The 22,050-nt window shown below is 37.3% G+C and overlaps 2 protein-coding genes across 5 annotated transcripts in view; both read right to left on the bottom strand.

Moving 5' to 3' along the window:
- Positions 1-22,050, bottom strand: part of nudt6 (nudix (nucleoside diphosphate linked moiety X)-type motif 6) — a 930,254-nt gene that overhangs the window by 214,603 nt on the left and 693,601 nt on the right. The gene's annotated exons all lie outside the window — the stretch shown is intronic.
- The window catches only part of LOC127412745 (ankyrin repeat domain-containing protein 50-like), a 40,521-nt gene that overhangs the window by 7,140 nt on the left and 11,331 nt on the right, over positions 1-22,050 (bottom strand). For 2 of the 3 annotated variants that reach the window (XR_007892476.1, XM_051649355.1), the window contains exon 3: positions 13,886-14,100. Coding sequence is in view for 2 of the 3 variants with exons in the window: in XM_051649355.1 (XP_051505315.1) it covers positions 13,886-14,100 (215 nt within the window). In the remaining variant the exon portion in view is untranslated. Of the gene's footprint in view, positions 1-6,471; positions 6,639-13,885; positions 14,101-22,050 lie in introns of those variants that run through there. The other variant, XM_051649356.1, reaches the window with a different exon arrangement.

The raw sequence follows: 22,050 nt of genomic DNA, 5'->3' as shown, positions 1-22,050 counted from the left end.
TAAATACTTCAGTCCTGAGGCTGCGGTCAACAGCTGAGCTTTCCCAAATAAAACCTGCGTGAAATTTAAACCAGAGCATGAATGACAACAGAGGCACACCTGTCGAAAAACATACCACCTTCCACTCGATTTTTCTTGTTCTTCTTCTCTCATGTCATTGGCTTTCACGAACCAGTTAATATATGACATTTTACTCGTTCACATCACACTGGATGAATCTCACAAAACCCGTGAATAACATGCTACTTCCAAAACACACACACACAACAGAGATGGCTGAACATCAAATTATGAGTGGAGATCAAAATAAGAGTTTTGAGGGGCACTTTGCTGTATATTAATCATCGGAGAAAAGTGTAAAGAGTGAAAACGAAAGAACAGTTTGCAAATCTGCAAAGAGATTTGGATGTTTTGTTCAAACTTTTAAGAATAAAGTGTCAGCAGTCCAAGCAGACATTTAAATCAAAACAAGGACTACTTTGAGACTTTACAATTATTCAAAGATATTTAATCTTACATGGAGTGTTTTAGGTTTAATACAAGGTCTATTGTTACATTTGTGACAATGTCGATTACCACAGAAAATAATTTAGGCTTTAGGCTTCATGTCCGCAGCCAGTAGTGGTCTGTTCTGACATATGCTTTCGATGTAATCACAGTAAAAGTCTGCTCTCATGTATAATCCGCAAGTGCGTTGGAACTTGTGCCGGCCCAGAACTGTTGTCACGCCCGCGTGTGATTTTTAATTCTCCGCTGTAATGTGATCTCACCACAGAGACCCACTTATATCTGTTCAGTGAGTGCTGTTGTTAAACTCGTGATGACCAGGAACCTTTGTCACGTTCGTGTGCATTTTGAATTCTCCGCTGCAATGCCAGCTCGTGCATGAGGCAGCGCTGTGACTGGATGGAAGTGCTCCTTCTCATGAATAATGTGGAGAAATGCATATTATAATTTCCTATTTTTATCTCGTGAAATGTGACTTGGACATGTTTCTGTGAGATTCACCCAACAATAACAACATTTACACAATGCCAATAAATATTGCCTAAAGCACCCACAGGTTAAACCCCCATGTTCTTGCTCCAGGGCCCGGCCCCTCTCAGGGTTGCTTTTGTCATTAGTGGGGTATTTTCCATCACTTCTCCCACAGGATAGCATTCATTTCTGAACAAAGTGACCCAGCCCTTCACCCCAGCCATTCAAAACACACAGTAGTCTGCATTCCGTGAGTATGTGTGGCTCCACATGAAGGAAATAGAAAGGCTCAAAGAGGAAGAGGCCTTGAAGGGGGACTAAATGTGGGCCAGTAGAACAGATGACCCAAATATGTGATTTGGCCAGAAGGCCTGCACGTAACTAACTCATCTGTTTAAGTAGGTTGAAGGGATGTTTGGTTTGGAACACTGCCACTAGTTGGAGAGTTCACAGGGTTTGAAATACAGTATTACATTATTACTGTACATCTAGTAAATACTAGAATCTCAAAGATGTGCAAGAGTTACTTTCTACACGTTTTTTCTGAAACCTGTTTTACACGTTTCCAATAAAGAAAAGGCAGTTCTGGGATGGAAAATTGGCACAGCACAGGCCCTTTAAACCTGCTGGTCTTGAACCAGTAACATTAGTAGCTGGGGTGAGATAAAATTTTTCCAAGATTTAAAAAAAGATTAAGTCAACAACTCAGTGTGGCGTTTAAAAAATAAAATCTACTCAAATAAAGTTGCTCAACAACTATGACTCTCCCTGGTCATCTAAAGTAAAATTATTTTATTTACAAATATCACAAGTGTAAAATAATGGCATGAAGAGGCTGAATTAAATGACTTATTAAAGTTAGTTCTCAAAACTAGAGTAAGACTCACCAAAGACAGTGATGCGCTATGTTAGTTTGTGGGCAGGTATTGCAGTAAAGCAGGCAGTTGCATCGAGTATGTTTAATAAGGTGACAAAGTGTGCGGTCATGTAAACGGCTTAAATGGTACGGTCATTAACAGTTTAAGCAAAATCAATGTCAAAGGCGGAGTTTCGCTGAGTTAGGTCAGAGGTTTCAGCACCAAGATCACCAAACTTGCAGGTTGTGTATCCAGCGCACAATGGTACATGTTCGGGAATATTTAAAACATTTCGGGCACAGTAAAAATCCATTCAAATGCACAATGGACAAAGCGATGCCAAAGAAAGAACTTTACATGGGTCGAGATAATGGACGGTGTTCTAGGACATCATCCCACTGTTAGTGGAGAGACCACTCGGGACACCATGGCAGTTAAAGTCGGTGGGTTGTCAAAGCTAACTTATCTTTCTAGTCAGCTAATGTTTACATACAATATAAACTCGATATTCTAGATAACATGATACCTCAGCTTGAGCTTCAATCTTGCTTGTGAAATGGGCAGAGTGTGTGATGTTTGCACCAGGATGGCATATTGAGGGTGGGTTTTAAGACAACGCTGCAGGGCTATTGGCCCAATGGTGGGAATGCAGATAGATTTTGATCTTACGGCTTGAGACCAGAGGCTATTGATCCCAGCCAGCCAGCTGATAGCCCTGGCTCACACAGGTCTGATGGTGGAAAAGCGGCTAATATTTGGTGCTCAATGTAAATGTGGACCAGTTCAGAGAGGAAAAAGGTCAGAATGTTTCAAAGCAAAACCAAACCATGCTCTAGAACCTTTTAAACACTAAAAGCCTCTCAAATCTGGCAGAGGGTTCGAAACGTTTAGATATGTTAGTTGTGGATTTGTGCAGCTGGGTTGAGAAGCACAGGTCTTCTTAAATTACGTTAGTCCCATCAGAACAGCAGGTCATGAACTCCTCAACAGCTGCTGATAAAGCCGTCTAACGGGAACCCTCCACAGCCGAAACACTGCTGTTATATTCATACTGGAGTTTAGGCGATGCTGCAGGCTGCTGGGGAGCAAACTGGATCTTCAACCATAAACTACTTCATCTATCATGTGACAGAATGGCAGGCAGGTGTGATTACACAAGGAGTGGCCATTGTGAACATGTTCAAATGCTTTATATACATGACTAGAGAAAGTGTGAGTATGTGTGTAATATCTCAATTGTTTCTCCAAGACTGCAATGAGATTTAATGGAGAACAAATGCAGATTAGGCCTATTGCTGAAGTCTTCTGCTTCTCAGATGTTTCTACTAAGAAAAAGACTCCAGTATTCTAACATGTGTGTCCTCTAGAGTTTCAGAAAGGATCTCAACAATGTCTCAAGCTTTGCTCAGATTGGCCAAGATACCAAAGTCAACAACTGACACATTTGTGTCCATTTTTCCTTCTCCAAAACATCTTAGACAAAGTTGACACTCAGAACTCCATCAAACCTCTGAGAGATAAACTCTTGGTTCCCCAGGTTGTCTGTGATCATCTGGGGTTGATTTGGTCTCTCCAGTCTGTCTAAAATCAAGATGTGAGCATCAGAACTTCAAGCAGTACTGTAACTCTAAACCCCACACACATGTGTGTTCTGTGGATGAGGGGCTATTTTAACTCGCTCTCAGAACGTGCGGTGAGGGTTTCGCAGAATGAAACATATCTTGTCCTCAACCACACTACATATTCAAATGTCTGCTCCGTGTTTGTAATTATAAGAGTTGAGCTCTTACTAAAGAGAGCAAAGCTTCCTAAAAATACACTTCACCAATACACAGCTGCCCAATTCAAATTCAAAGCTCAAGTGTGTGTGTTCTGATCCGAACATGCTTTTCAGATAACACATAACCTAAAGGTTTTGAGTCAAAGGGCCAGGTCGCTCTCAGAGAGAAGGACAAATACTGAAAATCATTATATACAAACAAAAACCCTGTACAGACATGTCCTCTGCAGTCGAGATGAAACAGAGAGAGGGAAAGAAGGACTGCTATTTTGCTATTCAGTCATTACATTTTTTTCTGTTGTTAATGTAAACAGGGTGACAGTAAAGTATTTTCCACATTACACACGAACACTGCCATACCATCGCACTTGACTATAGTGAAATAACTTAAATGGTTTCTCTTATTTTTCACTCTTTGTCTCAGGAACATGGACCCTTTTCCCATTTGGCAAAATGAACTGCTTTAAAACGGGGTAAAAACCTCATTCAAACGCATCCTATGTATTAGGGGTGGGCGATATACCGGTAGACATGATAAACCGGTAGAAAGTTGCCAATCGGTATACATTTTGGATTATTTTCTCTACCGCAGTAACGCAAAATTGCCACACGAGAAATGTGTACAGTACATAACACATACGCATTACACACACTGTCGGATCAATGGAGGAAGGCGGAGGGACTGCTCGTTCCTCAAATTCATTTGAATGATAAGAGGAGATTATGAAGGGAAAAGTGTATCCTCTGTGGTGTGGAATTGGTTTGGCTTTAGCAAACGTGATATCGAGCAGAAAACAGCGATTTGTAAGGTTTGTACATTGTGTATGTTGACATATCCATGTGCGTGTATATATCAGTGGTCAGGATTTCACGTGTGACTGATAGAAATAATGAAATGCAGTTTATCACTGACAGCTGCATGTGTCATTAGATGAAAAGCTCTTCTAGAACGTGAGAAAAAATGACACTGAATCTGCTTCTGTGGCATGAAATTTCACTCGAGCCGCCGTCAGAGCGAATTCAGTGACATTCATCCCGCGCTCCAAACATGCCTCCCATCCAAACACACGCACAGCTGTGTTTTGTGTGAGTGTTGCGCATACAGTCTGAAGCACGCAAGTGTGCATGAGTGTTGAAGTCATTCCAGTCCTGTCATTTGTGCTCCTGTGACAGAAAGAGTGCAGATCACACCCATTACTCATTCTGGGTTCTCTTTCTAAAATTCTGTTCCAATGATGTTTGATATCAGGAAACAAACCAGCCATATTTTCCATCTTTATAGAGATTACTAAAAACACTAAGAGCCTAATTAAGTGTTTTATTTATGGATTATTTTGTTATTTTTTTTTTAATGTTATTCTACTTTTTGCATTGCTTTGAGATGTTACGTTTCTTGAGGAAAGTTACAATAATAATAACATCAACAACAACAATAATAATAATAAAAAGAAAATTGGTGCACAAATGTGGCAATTTTGTTTTATTTTTTTACTTTGACTATGTCAAGTTTAAAATAAAGAGAAAATTATATAGATGAAGTTTTCATTTATAAAGTATTTAATTCACTGACTGGATTACTCACAATTACACATTGTGACATGGCTTAATATATAATATAATTTTATTGATTTTTCAGAAAAATGCAACTATATCGTGATATATATTGTTATCGTGATATAAAAGTACTCATATCGTGATATAGGATTTTGGTCATATCGCCCACCCCTACTATGTATACATGAGTTTAATCACTATATCCACAACATATATGTAATATAACTTACATCTGCACAGTGAAGCGAATGAACAGGTGAACTTGAATTAAATGACGCACTAGTCAGAATATGCGTAATTTGCATTGCGTAATTTACGTTGTGAATATGCTGTTTCCGTAAGAAACATGCTACACGCAATGTAATATCCTTTCACGGAAAATTAAATAAGTGTCTAAAGCATGAAGAATTCAGAGTACAGTAGGCTAACTTCTAAAGAGAAGCTAATACTTCAGTCTAATCATTATTATTTCAGGAGCCTGGGTTTTTCACAACAAGGACAGTATGTATATTTCCTGTATATGTTTGATACATGTTTACATTAGAAAATGCTTATAATTTATTTTTTTCTAAAAGTTTGAATATTTGATTTAAGTTTGGTCTGTTACAGTTTGACAACATTTTGTTGTCCATTTTGCACTTTATCAACTAAAAGATCTTTTTCGATTTTCTTTGACTAAAATTGTCATTTTCGTCAGAGTAAAATTAACTAAAATTAATGAATATATGACTAAATATTGACTAATTTTAAAGGACATTTTTATCAAAAGGCCAACAATCATGCCACGCTCCAAATCACTGAGATCACTTTTTTCCCCATTCTGATGGTTGATGTGAACATTAACTGAAGCTCCTGACCCGTATCTGCATGATTTTATGCACTGCAGCCACACGATTGGCTGATTAGATAATCACATGGATGATTGTTGGTGTCAGATGGGCTGGTTTAAGTATTTCTGGGATTATCACACACAACAGTCTCTAGAATTTACTCCAAATGGTGCCAAAAACAAAAAACATCCAGTGAGCGGCAATTCTGTGGACTGAAACACCTTGTTGATGAGAGAGGTCAACAGAGAATGGCCAGACTGATTTGAACTGACAAAGTCTACGGTAACTCAGATAACCGCTCTGTACAATTGTGCTGAGAAGAATATCATCTCTGAATGCTATTCTGATGTGTGTTGGCGCTGTTTTGGTGGCCTGAGGGGGACCTACACAATATTAGGCAGGTGCTTTTAATGTTGTGACTGATTTGACAGTATTTTAACACTAATTTCAAAAACAAGAGACGACACTTTACCTTGGTGATGTTGTACATGTTGTGATGTTGGACACAGCGGATTTGATGGACACTTCTCAAGACCAATGGAAATACTTGTTAAACAGATAACCTGATTAAACATCTTTTCATTGGTCATTTCAATGCACAATTCAAACAGTAGGAACAGGTCATTCGGCACATTCCATCTATGGTAAAAAAAATAAAAATAAGAGTCAAAATAGGCAAAAGTGGAGATACGTTGTTTTTCATCGGACAGCGACAATAAACAATTATATAAGTAGTTTGAAAGTGAACAGAAAGAGACTCGATTGTGTCATTCGCAGTGCATCATGGGAGTGGGCGGTCGCTGCAGAGCTCTTTTGATGCACTTCTCTTATTGGTGGATCTTTCTCATCAGTATCATGGGTAGTGTAGTTGTTCAGCAGGAAATCTGCTATTAAACACAATTTCTAAAAAAGCTATTTCCAGTCATGACAGTGCAGCTCCTATCTACTTGAATGGGGAAGGATGGAAATCTCTGAAATGGTTGGTCAAGATTACCATCAAAGAACATATTTCAAAACTGCAGTAAAATATGACAACGCTGGTATTATAAATTGTGCTTCTTTACCTCAGATTACCCAAAAAACAAACAAAATAAAAAAATGCTATTTTCCTGGCTTGTATAACTAATGGGCATGCTCTAGTTGATTGACAGGCAATGTCTGTACCTAAAAGGTGATTGGCTCATTTACCTGTAAGGCGGGACTTGCTTTCTACATCCGTAGACCATTGGGTGTTTCAATTTCTCCCATTCATATTAATAGAAGTGGCCCATCTCTGCTAAATTGTCTCTGTTTTAAGTTATCGTTAAAAATAAATGTTTCTATGGAAAAAAAATAAATGGGATTTTTCCTACCAGAACAAGACTGTTGCACTCTATAGCCATGAATGGGAGACCACAGCAGATATTTTTGCATTCCCATTTGCTCCAATATCAAAAGAAAAAAATTATTAAATTTCCATGACTTTTTCTTTTTTTATTAATTAATGCCAGGGTAATATAACACAAAAGGAAAATGTTTCACCAATCTAATACCCTACAAATGCACAATAAAGCACATGAACAAACTCTGTGTTTGCATGAGTTCCCTACAGCAGTGAAAACATGAAGGTTTTGCACTATTTCCCACAGATTAGCCTTTGACCCACAAGCCCCCTTCTCCATGGGAACAACAGAGCACACCCACCCGCAGTCAGAGAGATCTGCCCCTCACACCCAAACAACACTACCAGTCAAACGTGTTAATGAGTAAATGTGCACATGACTTTTAAGGGCGGGTATATCTGAAATCAGACAACACTCACACAGGTGTGCTTGAGAATATCTCGTTTACTTGCTACTAAATGAAGACCAGCAATGTTTATAATAAAAGAAAGAAAACAGAGTCAATTCTGATTTAATGTTTACTTTAATGTAGGTGTTTATAAGCTATGGTAAAAAATATGTTTTTTTGTTGATTTTAGTTAATGGTTTCTGTTGACCTTTTGGTCTCTAAAGTCAGTTTACTGGTCAATAATGTTTACTCTGTGTCACCACACAACTATAACCACTCACACCAGCAGCTGTAGATTTGATGTGTACATGAGCTGCATGTGAATGTGATGTCAATTGTATTTATACAGCAGTTTGACCTGGATTCTGAAGTCCTGCAGTCTATTTCTGTGCTGAGACCATTCTCACACACACACACACACACACACACACACACACACACACACACGCCTTCATACTAACCTCTACTTTAACACAGGCACAGAGTTCACAAGCTAAACCAAATAAATGCTATAACAAATCCTAAAATAACTAAAGCTTTTGTGTAGACAGACAAACAGACACTTCAGGGATCTGAGCGTGGTTTGTGGGATTTTTGGCCCATATGTGAACAATCCAAACAATCTCATAGCCCTTTTCCACCGAAATGGCGATGGTTCTTGTGCCGAGCCTATCTGGAGCCTATCGCAAACTGGCCACACTTTTCCACTGACATGAGAACCAAACGTTGATGTAACGGGTAACGTGGCTACATGGTAGTTTTACATGACTACTTCACCTGCCCATAAACAAACATGGCACTTCACAGTGTTTGTCTACAGCTTTTACACCTGTTTTTGAGGATATATTTAAAGCAGAAGTTCACCCAAAAATGAAAATACTCTCATGACTGACTCACCTTTAAGTCATCCCAGATGTGTATGTCTTTCCTTCTTCAGCAGAACCAAAGTGAAGATTTCTATAAGCACATTTCAGCTCTGTTTGTCCATACAATGCATGTAAACGGGTGCCATGACACTGCTGGCTGATTGACGGTCCAAAAGTCATATTTAGGCAGCATAAACGTAATCCACACGACTCCAGTTGATCAATTAATGTCTTCTGAAGCAAACCGATAGGTTTAAGAAACAAATCGATAATTAAAACTCTTTTAACTTTAAATTGTTACTTCCTAGTTAGCTGACTGGTCGTATCCAAGACATCGTTGCTCCATCCCACTGTCACTTTTGTTTAGGTCCTTCTTATGGTCCCTGTGTAAGTAAATTTGTTTATGATTTGGTCAATCGTCCGATTGAAGCCGGTGTGTATAATTTCTTTCCATATATCCTCATAGACTATTTTATCATAGACCATATCGCAAGCGCTCGTTTCCTCAACACTTTTGATGTCTGACATTTTTGTGGGGTTTTTATTTTTGTTATAGAGTGAAGTACTACTTGCTGCAGACTGCTAGCCAAACTGTTTGTACATTTTTACGTTATGTTGTTGTGACGAAACATTATCACACCCTCCGCTCCCTGACGTAATCAGTTCCTGTGTCGAGACCAGCAAGCTTTTGGGGCCAGTGCGGAACCAGTTTTTCCACCCTGGAACGGCCTTTCTGTGGTGGAAAAGGTGTGGAACTGTTCCAGAATTTGCATCGGACAGGAACCCGTCTGTGAACCATGTCGGTAGAAAAGGCCTATCAGACCCCTTTAAGTGGACCAAAAAATTTACCAAGTGAAAAAGAACCCAGTTCTCTTTGCATTCACATTGTCCATGACATCTGAAAGTGGTCTTAGATCTCTTTTTGGTCCACGTTACAGGGTCCCAGTCCATTTTGTATTCACACTGTGTTGTTTTTGTGAAACCCAGACCAAATTTTAAAATACAATGTTGATGATAATTATTATTATTAGGGCTATATTTAATGTTAAGATTAAAATTAGCTCTACATTTTAACTTCTGAGATGAATTAAACATGTTTAGTTCCCTTAACAAGAATAATCAACATGAGTCTAGATGTCTGTGTTAAAAAAAAAACATATTTTAATACTTTAAAAGAGAAAAGCAATGCATTAAACTGGATGCTTTGTATGTTTATATAAAATTATTGTATTCAAGAAGTTTGTTTTGTGTGGAGTTTACACAGTTTTTATATTTTACTTACTCTGTCATCTCCATAGAAACAGAATAATCTGCTCGTCACGTCTTTCCTCTGCAAGTTATTATTACTGGCGAAGGGTAAGCAGTCAGGATCAAACATGTTTGGCGTTACATGAATGAGAAAATCAAGTGAGCCCGGACTGCTTTGTGTTCACAATGCAAGTTTTTAGCAAACTGGACCACCTCTGGAGATGATTTTGGTTTGGTTCGCTTTAAAAAAGGGTTTGAGGGTGTTTTCACACTTGGTCCATTTCTGGGGTCTGAGCGCGGGTCGTGGGATTTTTGACACATATGTCAACAATCCAATTGATCTCAGACCCCTTTAAAGTGAACCAAACTGAAACCATCTCTGATCTCTGACCAGAGGTGGTCTGAGTACGGTTCGCTTGCAGCCTGCAGATCAGATCAAAGCGCTCCGGGATCACTTGATTTTCCCTTTCGCGTAATTCCAAACATGTTTGACCCTGACAGGTTACCATACACCAGTAATGATGATGTGCAGAGAAGAGTCGCGACGAGCCGCTTATTCTGTTTCTATGGAGATAACAGAATAAGTTGCTGATGAAAACTCACAAAACAAACTTAAAAATCTGTCTTTAGTGTTCTGTGCAAATGAAGACTCGAGGGTTTAACCGGACCGAAGTGAGTGTTAAGAGATTATGATATGAATATATTACTATTGTTTTCAATGAATGGATGTTGCCCGAGGCTGTCAACAGATAAAACCATGATTAATCATATTTTTTGTTGGTATTATGACTAATCTACCATAATCCATGATTGAATTTCATATAAAAATACAACGCATTCAGTTTAATGCATTGCTTTTCCCTCTTAATTTATAAAAAAATACAGTTTATGTTTGAAGCAGAAGATGTGTTTTATTGAACAAAGACACCTGTACTCATGCTGGTTATTCATTTTAAGGGGATTAAACATGTAATAATCTCATAAGTTAATATGTAGAGCTAATTGTACTTTTAACATTTAATGTAGCCATAATAATAATAATAATAATAATAATAATAATAATCAATTTTGTATTTTAAAATGTGGTCTGAGGTCCACAAAAACCAACACAGTGTGAAAGACCCTGTAACAGGTTAAATGGACCAAAAATAGATCTGAGGCCACTTTCAAGGTCACAAATAGTGTGTAAGCAAAGAAAACTGGGTCCTTTTTCACTCGGTTCACGTTTTGTTCCACTTAGGGTGTGTTCACACTTGTAGTTCGTTCTCTTGGTTCTCTTGGTCTGGACCAAAAAAGAAAATGATACATTTAGTCCTGGTTCGCTTAGTGTTCACACTGGCATTTTTAACACCGAACCTAAAAATACAAAACAAAAGGCATCAGGATAAGTTCACAACCTGATTGGACAGCTTTGACGAAGTATATTTTGTGACGGAACTTGCCGAACATCCAAAACAATGCTGGCTGCTGGGCTAAATGTGCTCGTTAGATTTATGTATATGTATATATATATATGGTGGTATTTTTACCAGCTATGAACAAACAAAGAGCTAATAAAATGTGTAAAAGAGTCAAAACAGCGCCAGGAATTCCTCCGTTGCACACACAAATGAAGATATGCTGCAAGGAGACGGCGGTTCTGACGCCTGTACCAAACTGTAATGGGCAAACATAGCTCCTATGATGAGAAGAACCAGATATGCTTGAGGTCAGTATTAAAGGCAAATTACTTCCTGTTACTGGTTTGTTTAGACGTCTTTGGTCCATGCTGCGTTCATATATCAATCGAACCGCACCAGAGTTCCCCACTATTCAGGGGGTCTCGGTCCGCTTGTTTGGTGCGCACCAAGGTTCGGATGGCAGCGTTCACATTTGTTCAAATGAACCGCACTAACAGAGCAATCGCACCAGAGTTCGTTTTAATCAAACCAAACCTGCCAAGTGTGAACACACCCTTAAAGGGGTCTGAGTTTGGTTCTTTTTAAAAGAACATTAGAAACCAGCATCTCACGTTTATCTTGAAGAAGATCCCTGATCATTTCAGTTGAATCTGAACAGTTTGAGCAGCACATTTCAATACAGATTGTTTTATGAATCTGTCACAATGTAAGAGACTTATTGAAAGATGAAGCAGTTCAAAACCCTATTGAACACTTGAGTGCAGCGACGTGCTATAACTCATTTCACATGCAAAGGAGGCATTTTTTAAAAGGCAAAGTACTCAAGACTCAGAGAGAGGGTTGAAAATGGCCATTCAAAACTAAAATATGTTGTTGGTGCAAGAAAGCTTGACTAACATTATTAAAAAAAATGCTACAAACGCACAGAATAACAAAAACTAAATAAAACTGGAAGCATACAGTGTAGGGTTTAAAGAAATGTGAAGAGCTCTTTGTTTGTACTGAGAGTATTAAAGAGCAGACTGAACAAACTGTGTCAATGAGGGCTTTTGTTTCAGACGAATATGAAGCCAAAACAAACGGCATCATTTATCTGTCCTCACATACCACACACACACACACACACACACACACACACACTCGGACTGTCTCTCTGTTCATTAGAAATATTCACACATCTGGTGTTGATTTCCTGCTGTAGGCGCTCAGAAACTCATTCAGTCTGATATAAGTTTACACACCTGTAAGACCTGCTCTTCTTCAGTACATTAGTGGGGAACGTTACCTTAAAGTAATGAGTTACATTGATGCATTTCTCATACACAAAGTAACTTATTTACTTTCACATTCATAGTCACTTTTAATCCTTCAGCAAAGGATCTAAAGAGACATACAACTGAGGAAAACACACGCAACTTCATATCATACAGGAGCAGAAATACTGAATCTTTGCTACTTTCAAAACATTATATAATTTCCAGTTATTAATCATTGATATTAAGTTTTGTGGTATGGCTAATATTGTCGCTCCTGTATGTTAAATTGCTTGTTTTTCCGCATGTGTAAGTAGCTTTGGATAAAAGTGTCTGTTCAATGGATATATGTAAGAAATAAATGATGTCATTTGTGTGACCATATCACCGCTCATTAGGCTTGTTTATGATCACACAGACTAAACCCAAAAGTGAAGGCTGATGTATACTTCTGTGTCGACCCTATGGCATAGAGGCCAACATGTTGCTTTGCATTTATAGTTCTGCGTTGGTGTCAGCATTGTTCAGCGGTTAGAGCCAAAATGCATTCATAAATAAACAAAGGGAATGTAATTTGTGGATTTAAAAGTATTTATTAAATTACTGTAGCATTAAAAATGAGTTCAAAGTATGTGAACATATTGAAATTTAGGTACATATTATTTATTATACATGTTGCCTGCATTACAGGGAGCAAATAAATGAGAAAAATACTGTATGCTTGTTCTTGAGTCGTTTAAATAATAATAAATAAATATTCTGGCATACTTTTGACGTTCCGTGCTGAAATAGAAATAATAAAATTAATTAATAAATAGCTACTTACTTGGCAAACACTAAATGGGTGTCATTTTAAAGATTTAACGCATATAGGCAAAATAACCAACTCTTACAAGGTGCTGACAAATGAGCAGTGTTCCATTGCCATAAACATACGGTCAAATCATCGTGCAGATCGGAAAGTTTGTGAGTAGAATACAACACACATTATTTAACTCGCATATCAAATTAATATCAAGTAAAAGCCCTGAGAAAAAAGCTTTTATATTTTATAAGCTGTAAACAGATATATTTTGTCGTGTTTCACAGATGCTAACGATTGAGATAATTGTTTTATTGGTCCTCAGTCCAAATAGAATGTGATATAAAGCATAGATATTAAAATAATCTATGATAAATATGTGGCTCTACCTCAGATATCATTGTTATTATCCTGGTGGGTGGTCTCTGGTTACAAAGTGCACCAATCACAGCTGTTGTTACATATTTGAAGACGTGCACGTCCGGCTATGGTGTAGGTTCGACGCAGAAGTATAAATTGGCCTTAAGAGTGTAGTACACCACATTACCTGTGAAGAGTTTGGTGATGTGTTTGTTCTGTCGTCGAGCGGAGCAGAGCAGCAGCAGCCAGGGCGGGAAGAGCTCATGATGGGCGGCCAGCAGCTCGGCGATATTTGACCTCTGATCTCTTTCTCCTGATGGAAAGCCCTCATCCACTGAATCCACCAACAGAAACAGGGCCTGAGACGGAGCTTTACAACTCAACAACGACAACAACACACACCTGTCAGAGAAAAACAAACAGAGACAGTGTTAAATATTTATACTAACGGGGCCACAAGCTACAAACTAAAAACACTATTTTTATGTATTACATTTTTATCATTATAAGATTTGGTTCAGGACGATCTGTTTATCTGACCAATGAAAGACGGTGGAGTGTTCAGGAAAACCTACATCCTTTGAGCCACTCTGTTTGGTGTCACTAGTGGCTACAATAAGTATTTTAATATGTTTTAGTTTGAAAACATTTATTTCACTACGTTTACGTCAAGAATACATTGTCTCCACCGAAAACACAGAGTGTTTCGTAAATGCTCTGCTTTATGGCATACTTTGGAAAATGCTGAGGTTAGGAAACTTAAAACTGATTACTGTGGATGCAGCCTTAGATCAAACACATTTCAGCCACAGTTCATTGCTGTTATAGATGATTTGTTGAGTTTTGAGGTAAAGTAGATATTGACTCATATCATCATGGAGTCTATTGACTCACGTGTTTGTCCACTCATTTCATGTCAGCTTCAGACTGTCCAGTTAAACAGACTCTATCATCATTACTGGAGTCACTGTATAAGTTTAACTGTGACATCTGATCAATGTAGAAGATGAACACTCAAGCCCCATTCACACCACGGGCAGCATGTCACCAGACTTTGTGTTCTGTTTTGCTGGTGGGCGTTCCTCCTGCTGCACGGTTTTCCACACATCATTTTATTAGTCCATATCTATGTATGTGGTTAAAGACAAATGATATAGAACAGTGAAATCGCTCACAGAAACGTATATCTTGCCAGCACTTGAGTCGACTCCAGTATCTCACACTCACCCTGCCTGGAGATGGATGACGTAAGCTCCTCTGTCTTCACTCTCATTGGTAGTCACTCACGAATGTCGCTTGTTATTTGCATAAAGTTGAAATCTTCTCAACTTGTCTTGTCGCTCCCCACGGTGATCTCTGTCACCAATGGCCGCAACAGCTTGTGTCGCCAGAAGTCGCTGTGCTCTCATTGAAAATGAATGGGATGGTGTCGCTGTCTCGTGCGATGTCGCTAGCAGTGTGAACGGAGCTTCAGGGTTGAGCTGTGTTTATAAATCTCATATTTGTAGAGTAAAGTCAAGTTTGATGTTGGATGCTCAAGGGGGTATTTACACTTGGTCACTTCATGCGTTTTTACTGATTGGATTAGGGACGGTAGAAATTTGACAACCGGTTTACATTTGGATTATCGTCTCTATCATGGTTGCGTAAAATCACCACTGCATGATAAGAAATGTGCAACTTTTCTTTTACTTATGTATTATTTCCTTTGTTACATGTCGAGTTTCTTGAAGAGAGTTATAATAATTATAACATCAGACGGAAATGTGGCATAATGTGAAATTTAGCATTATGGTAAGGTTGATTTAAAACCAAATGTAGTTTTTCTTTACTTTGACTATGTTTATCAAGTTCCAAATAAAGAGAAAATTATATAAGAGGAAGTAATTTTCATTTATACATTTAATTAACTGACTGGATTATCCAAAAATAGGCATTACAATATAGCTATTTAACCCTTTAAAGCCTGACATATGAAAGAATTGTCAGAAAATCATATATATATATATATATATATATATATATATACACACACACATACATATATTTACATTAAACTGTTTTTTGTACCATTAGACAAACTATAAAAAGAAATTGAAAAAAAAAATATTTGATACATTAGACTTTAAAGGTCATTATCCTCCTGATTTTTGTGTGGGACATTAGTTATTGAAGTGTTTCTACAGTGGTAAATCTTGGGGTATTATCAGAGGACTCTCTGGGCTTTTCAGAGATATCAAATGTTTGAGAGTTTGACCATGAAAACTTCCTCTTCTTGATCTATAAATATGGATTGAAATGTATCACAGTTCAGCACATCAAAGACAATATTAATCCATTTTTATCATTTGTATTTTACGCACCAAACACTATATTGACTATAAAACTTTTTCTCTGTCATTATGTCACGTCCTGTGGTTTAGGTCCTATTTATCAGACCGTACCACTTTGTATGTGTAAATGAGGAATTGTCAAATCAAACAAAGGTTAAGTATGGAGTACCACAGGGATCAGTTTTAGGGCCTCTGCTTTTCTCCTTATATATGCTTCCCATGGGAGATATTATCAGGAATCGTGGAATAAGTTTCCACTGTTATGCCGACGATACCCAACTTTATATTTCTTCAAAACCCAATGAAATTTCACAATTCTCCAAATTATCAGAGTGTATCAATGAAATAAAAGATTGGATGGCCAGAAATGTCCTTCTACTCAATTCCGACAAAACTTATAGCTAAAATATAATTTGACTCTCGATGGATGTACTGTTACATCATCTTCAACAGTGAAGAACTTAGGTGTTATATCTGATACCAATCTGTCCTTTGAAAATCAAATTACCAATGTTTGTAGAACAGCATTCTTCCACCTCAGAAATATTGCTAAATTATGACACATGCTCTCTGTTGCTGATGCCGAAAAACTAATTCATGCGTTCATGACCTCAAGACTAGATTATTGTAATGCATTACTGGGAGGATGTCCAGCAAGATCAAGAAACTTCAAAATGCAGCAGCCAGAGTGCTGATTAGAACCAAGAAATATGATCATATTAGCCCCATTTTATCGTCGTTACATTGGCTACCTGTTAAATGTCGTATTTATTTTAATATTCTGTTAATTATATACAAAGCTTTGAATGGTCTAGCTCCGCAGTACTTAAGTGACCTTCTACCACACTATATTCCATCACGTTCATTATAATCGCAAAATTTTGGCCAGTTAATAGTTCTTAGAATAACAAAATCCATAAAAGGAGGTAGATCCTTTTCATATTTGGCTCCTAAACTATGGAATAGTCTTCCTAACACTGTTCGAGATGCAGACACACTCACTCAGTTTAAGTCTAGACTAAAGACTCATCTATTTATTCAGGCATACACATAATTTATCCTTCAACTCACAATTAGGCTGCTTTAGTTAGGACTGCCAGAACCAGAAACCAGACACATTGATCATGATCTATAACTCTGCAATAAATGTAATGGCATCTACACTAATATTATTCTATTTGTTTTCCTGTCTCAACCTGTGAAGTCACTGTGACATGTTTACTAATATTTATGACTTCTGAAATTGACTTCTTGTAATTGTTATATTGCATTTTTAAGCATATAATTTTCATGTTCAATAAAGTATATTTTATCCCCATCATTATTGAATCCTCATTTTATGTTTTTAGTTTACAGTGTTATTGTGTGCAATGCATAGACATACTGTTGTAGTAACTGTGGCTGGACAATATAGTGTAAAAATAATAAAGACTTCTATTGAACTCTTATCAGCCATAGCACGAGTTACACCTCTTAAATCGATAAGTGTTGTACAATACAAACATTAAAAGTAGATTAAACACTTAAATAATCATATTAAGATCTACTGGTAGTGGCTGAGGAGAGTCCCCTGTTCTGTATGTAAAAGTGCTTTGAGTATCGTGTCAGAAAAGCAATTTAAGTGTAAAATTCATTAAAAAATGTAAATAAGAGTGTTGTTTATCTTCATCAAAGCAAGTAATATTTCCGTTTCAAATGCTTAATCGTATAACATAATATCAACATGAAAACATCACGTTATGACTCCAGCTCCAGTCATGATCACACACAGGCGATGTCCAGGTAAGCTCAAATCATGAGATTCATCCGCCAGAAGAGCACTGCCGAAACACGACTGACGTAAAGTGTTCTTCCGCAAATTGCTTGCAGTTTTAACTTTCAACCACAGATGTCGCTAGAGAGCACAATGTTACATAGTGCAGCTTTAACCAAGCACAAGTTGCTTATATTCAGCAAATACTCATTTTAAAATATCAGTAACAATATAATCATTACTGTCACTTTAACTTTATTAAAATCAGCAAAGATGTCACATAATAAAAACGAGTGCATACAATACAAAAGTGGACATTTAAATTAAAATATTTTTCCATCAAGAAATGCCCAGAAACATCCACCACGTGGCAGCAGACATCTAGTACATTGCAAAATTTTAATTACGTTAATGATGCTCTGGCTTTTCACAACAGTGTATCAAATTTTATTCAGGTGTCATTATAGGGTTAATATATAAACCAATAAAAAAAAATGTTTTACTATATTGTGATTTATATAATTTTCGTGATATAAAATTATTCACATTGAGATAAGATTTTAAGTAAAATATGTAGTTTTGCAGAGCAGCCATAAACCACTTATATAATTTATACAACTACTTTACAACTCTGCTCATCATTCTAATACTGTATACAGTATATCTGACAGAGAGAGAGAGAAAAACACAGAAATGAGTCTGAATAAGACAGTTTGTCTATATCTGAGCTGGGCACCGCGCCCACATCACACACATTTACAGAGCAACACTCAACCATAGTGTGTGTGTGTGTGTGTGTGTGTGCACATGCCCTGAAATCTCCCAGCATGCACTACTGCAGTGCAGAGACACACAAGAATCTTTTCAGATAGCAGCCAATCAGAACAAGAGTGACATCAACTAACACTCATTTATGTACAGAAAGTTTAGTTTGTTACCCACTTCATGTGCAAAACACGGATGGACAGAGCGAAGTGAACTGGAAGTTAGTACGTTTCTGTTTTGGGCTTTGCAGCACGGGACCCATAAACCAGCTGGTCTTAAACTAGGAACAGCTGTATAACGTCTTTACCACCACAACAACAACAACAACAACAAGAACTCATTCAGGCTAAACTGACACAAAACAAAGCTAGATTACTCCGACTATAATCAACAGAGCCATCTACACTGGAAACACTCGATGTGATGTGCAGCACAGCTGTTGCAGCCTCTTTATTTTCTCCGTCTGTCTGAAATAAAATCATCAATTTTTTAATACTCCGACAGTGTTTCCTGCAGCACTATACAGTGGCAGATCAGCCACACAACTGAATCTACAGCACAAAACACACCGCGCACACAGTGTAGTCCAATTCTGCATTTCAGATTTTATTCAGAATTTCAGAACAAATGCATTCAGACATCATGCCAGCAGACGTTGATAAGGCTGTCTATACAATCATCCACCACTAGAGGGCACACTGCCGCTTGCGCGCTGCATGTCACGGCTTGTCTGCAACACAGAAAATGAACCACAGACACGCACAAATGAAGATGAAGTGGGTTCAATAAAGCTGTTCAGCCATGACGTCAATTTGTAGGTGAACCCGGAAGTCTAATTCGCCATGGGTTCCCTCTGGATTTTCCTATGGGTTTTTATCATGGAGTTTTTGAACTTATGAATAAAATAAGGTCTGTGTTAAACATTACTTGACAATACGTAAATGTTTTGAGGATGAAGATGAAAAATGAAGATTTTTCAGGACCGGTTCTAAGTTCTGCACCTGATCTGTCTGATTGTAACCAAATATTTATGAAAGCTTATTTGTTTGTGATCTTTTCTTATAGAGAAATTATTATTATTTATTATTTAAACATTGAGCATTAATAGTGTGTATTAAAGAACTTTATTTTGATGAGAAATTATAATGAGCATTTTGCTCAAACATTTTTTCAGAAATTATAGAATTTTTATATATATTTTGTAATTGAAGTGTTATTATATAAAATCAAGATTATATAGAATCGTGAACCTCAAATCGTATATTGAACCAAATCGTGAGATAACCATATCGTCCCATCCCTAGTTGTCATAGCAACGAAAATTGCATATACTGTAACTTTCCACAGATGTGGTTAGTAAGTGATTTTCTCACAGTAAAATCATGTTAACACACATATTGTTTATGTCTTGTGTCTATACTTTTGAAACAGTGAGTATTTTAATGTTTACAGATTATTGACCCCATTGACTTCCATTGTAAGTGCTTCACTATAACCGTGTTTTAACCTTTTTTCTTTTTTGTTTTTTAAGAAAAAGAGTCCTACACGTGCATTTTGCAGTATTAACCAAAAGGGTCAGACTGCAGAACTCCACTTTAAGGCTCACCTGCACTCTCCGCTTTCTGTGACGTCAATGGCAAGCACGCATAAGAAATTTGAACTCCATTTGCAATTGCAAGAATGGCTGTAAGTATGATTTCTTGATATTCAATTGCACACGGTTTATAATTTTATCATCAGTGATATACAAGGAAATAAAAGATATCTGTATGGTCTATTAGTTATTGAATGTTTGCTCTTTCTTTGTATTTCTTGTAGATGCTAGAGCATCTGGTAATGTAGGTATGGTGTTAAAATCACTCCGATGCTAACTGGACCACATAAAACAAAATGTATAGTCATATTTTTATTCTATTATTAATACGGTGAAACCATTACCGCCCCTCTTGTATTAAAAGAGTGACAGTGAAGGTGGTAACTTGCCAACTGTCAGACCCAGTTTGAAAAACTGTTCTAGAGATTTAATTGTGCATAAAGTTCGTTATTATGATAAATTGCTACTTTTTTATTTTTTAAATATTACAACAAGTTTTGATTTTGAAAAACTGAATTGATTAAAATTGATAGAAACTGATTAAAATAAATACTGATAATAAAACTTGGTGCACATACATACATTGTTATGACCAACACACTCTCACGGCGAAATCATCAGGATTCTTACGACTTTTCTAAATCTGGCATATGATCTTGTGCGACTGCACTCGTTTGAATTTCTACGACTTCCACTACAGCCAATGACGTCGCTGGACATCAATTACTTGCTTCTGTCACACAACAGCTTCCTATCATGTTTACACACTCTACTGATTGGTTAAGTTTAGATAAGGAGTTTGGGTAAGGGCTTAATATTAATAAGTATGTCCTTAACGCCTCGTGCGCAGAACTCGCGCTTCTGCGGAATTTGCACGTGATAAAGTCGTATGAGTTTATGCGAACAACATCGTGCAAGACCATACGAAATAGCCAATTCATAAATTATGTATGACTTTTCATGAGATCAGGTTGTTATGACCTTCCAATTTGGTACATCAATGATTAATTTGGAAAGTGAGTTGAAAAGACTGCCATTGATTTACAGGTAAATCCCATGACATTTCTTAACTGTTACTTTTTGTAACCACAATGTAAGAAGTCAACTTACGGTGTTCTTTCGCACTAATAAAGGGGTTTCCAGGCCAATCTTATGGCATTGACTGTGCTGTGTTAATGCTGATGGTAAGATTTTGTTTTTAGTTTATAAATCCGTTGTTTATGCATTTTAATGACTTATATTATATTTTTTTTTTTAAATATTTCAAATAATAAAAAATAAAAATAAAATAATGTGTAATTTCTGGGGGAGAGCTGTATCGTTTTAAAAGGCCGACTGAAAATAATTTTGTGTTGGTATTATTGAGATTAGCTTCTTTGTTGCATTTATCAAAGGGTTGCCAACAGGAATATAGAAATATAAACCAATTTGTAGTAATTTAAAATATTTATTGCAATCATAAGATAAAGACACAACAAATAATTGTTTAATAGTAGTTAATAATAATAGTTAATAATAGCAATTATAATAGTAGGATAGTAATTTTATAAAACTAACCGTTCCAGCTTCCCAGCCAGCTGACTTCCGGTTTCCGTCTACGTATTTACGGTTCCTATGAGCGCTTGCCACTGACATCACAGAAAACGGAGAGTGCAGGTGAGCCTGAGCTTGGAGGTCTGCAGCCAGACCCTTCTCGTATTAACGCTAACAAATAACAGACCGTTAATTTCCACAACAATCGATTGTGAGTTTAGCAGCCATTTCACCCTGCAGCTCTCGCCCGGTTGCCCACTGAAGCTAAGCAGGGTTGAGCCTGGTCAGTACCTGGATGGAAGACCTCCTGGGGAAAACTAAGGTAGCTTCTGGAAGTGGTATTAGGGAGGCCAGCAGGGGGTGTTCACCATGCA

This window comes from Myxocyprinus asiaticus, chromosome 22 (assembly GCF_019703515.2).
Source record: "Myxocyprinus asiaticus isolate MX2 ecotype Aquarium Trade chromosome 22, UBuf_Myxa_2, whole genome shotgun sequence".
NCBI classification, from domain to species: domain Eukaryota; kingdom Metazoa; phylum Chordata; class Actinopteri; order Cypriniformes; family Catostomidae; genus Myxocyprinus; species Myxocyprinus asiaticus.
Note: the sequence above shows the minus strand (reverse complement) of the source record. Positions and strands in the feature narration are given on the sequence as shown.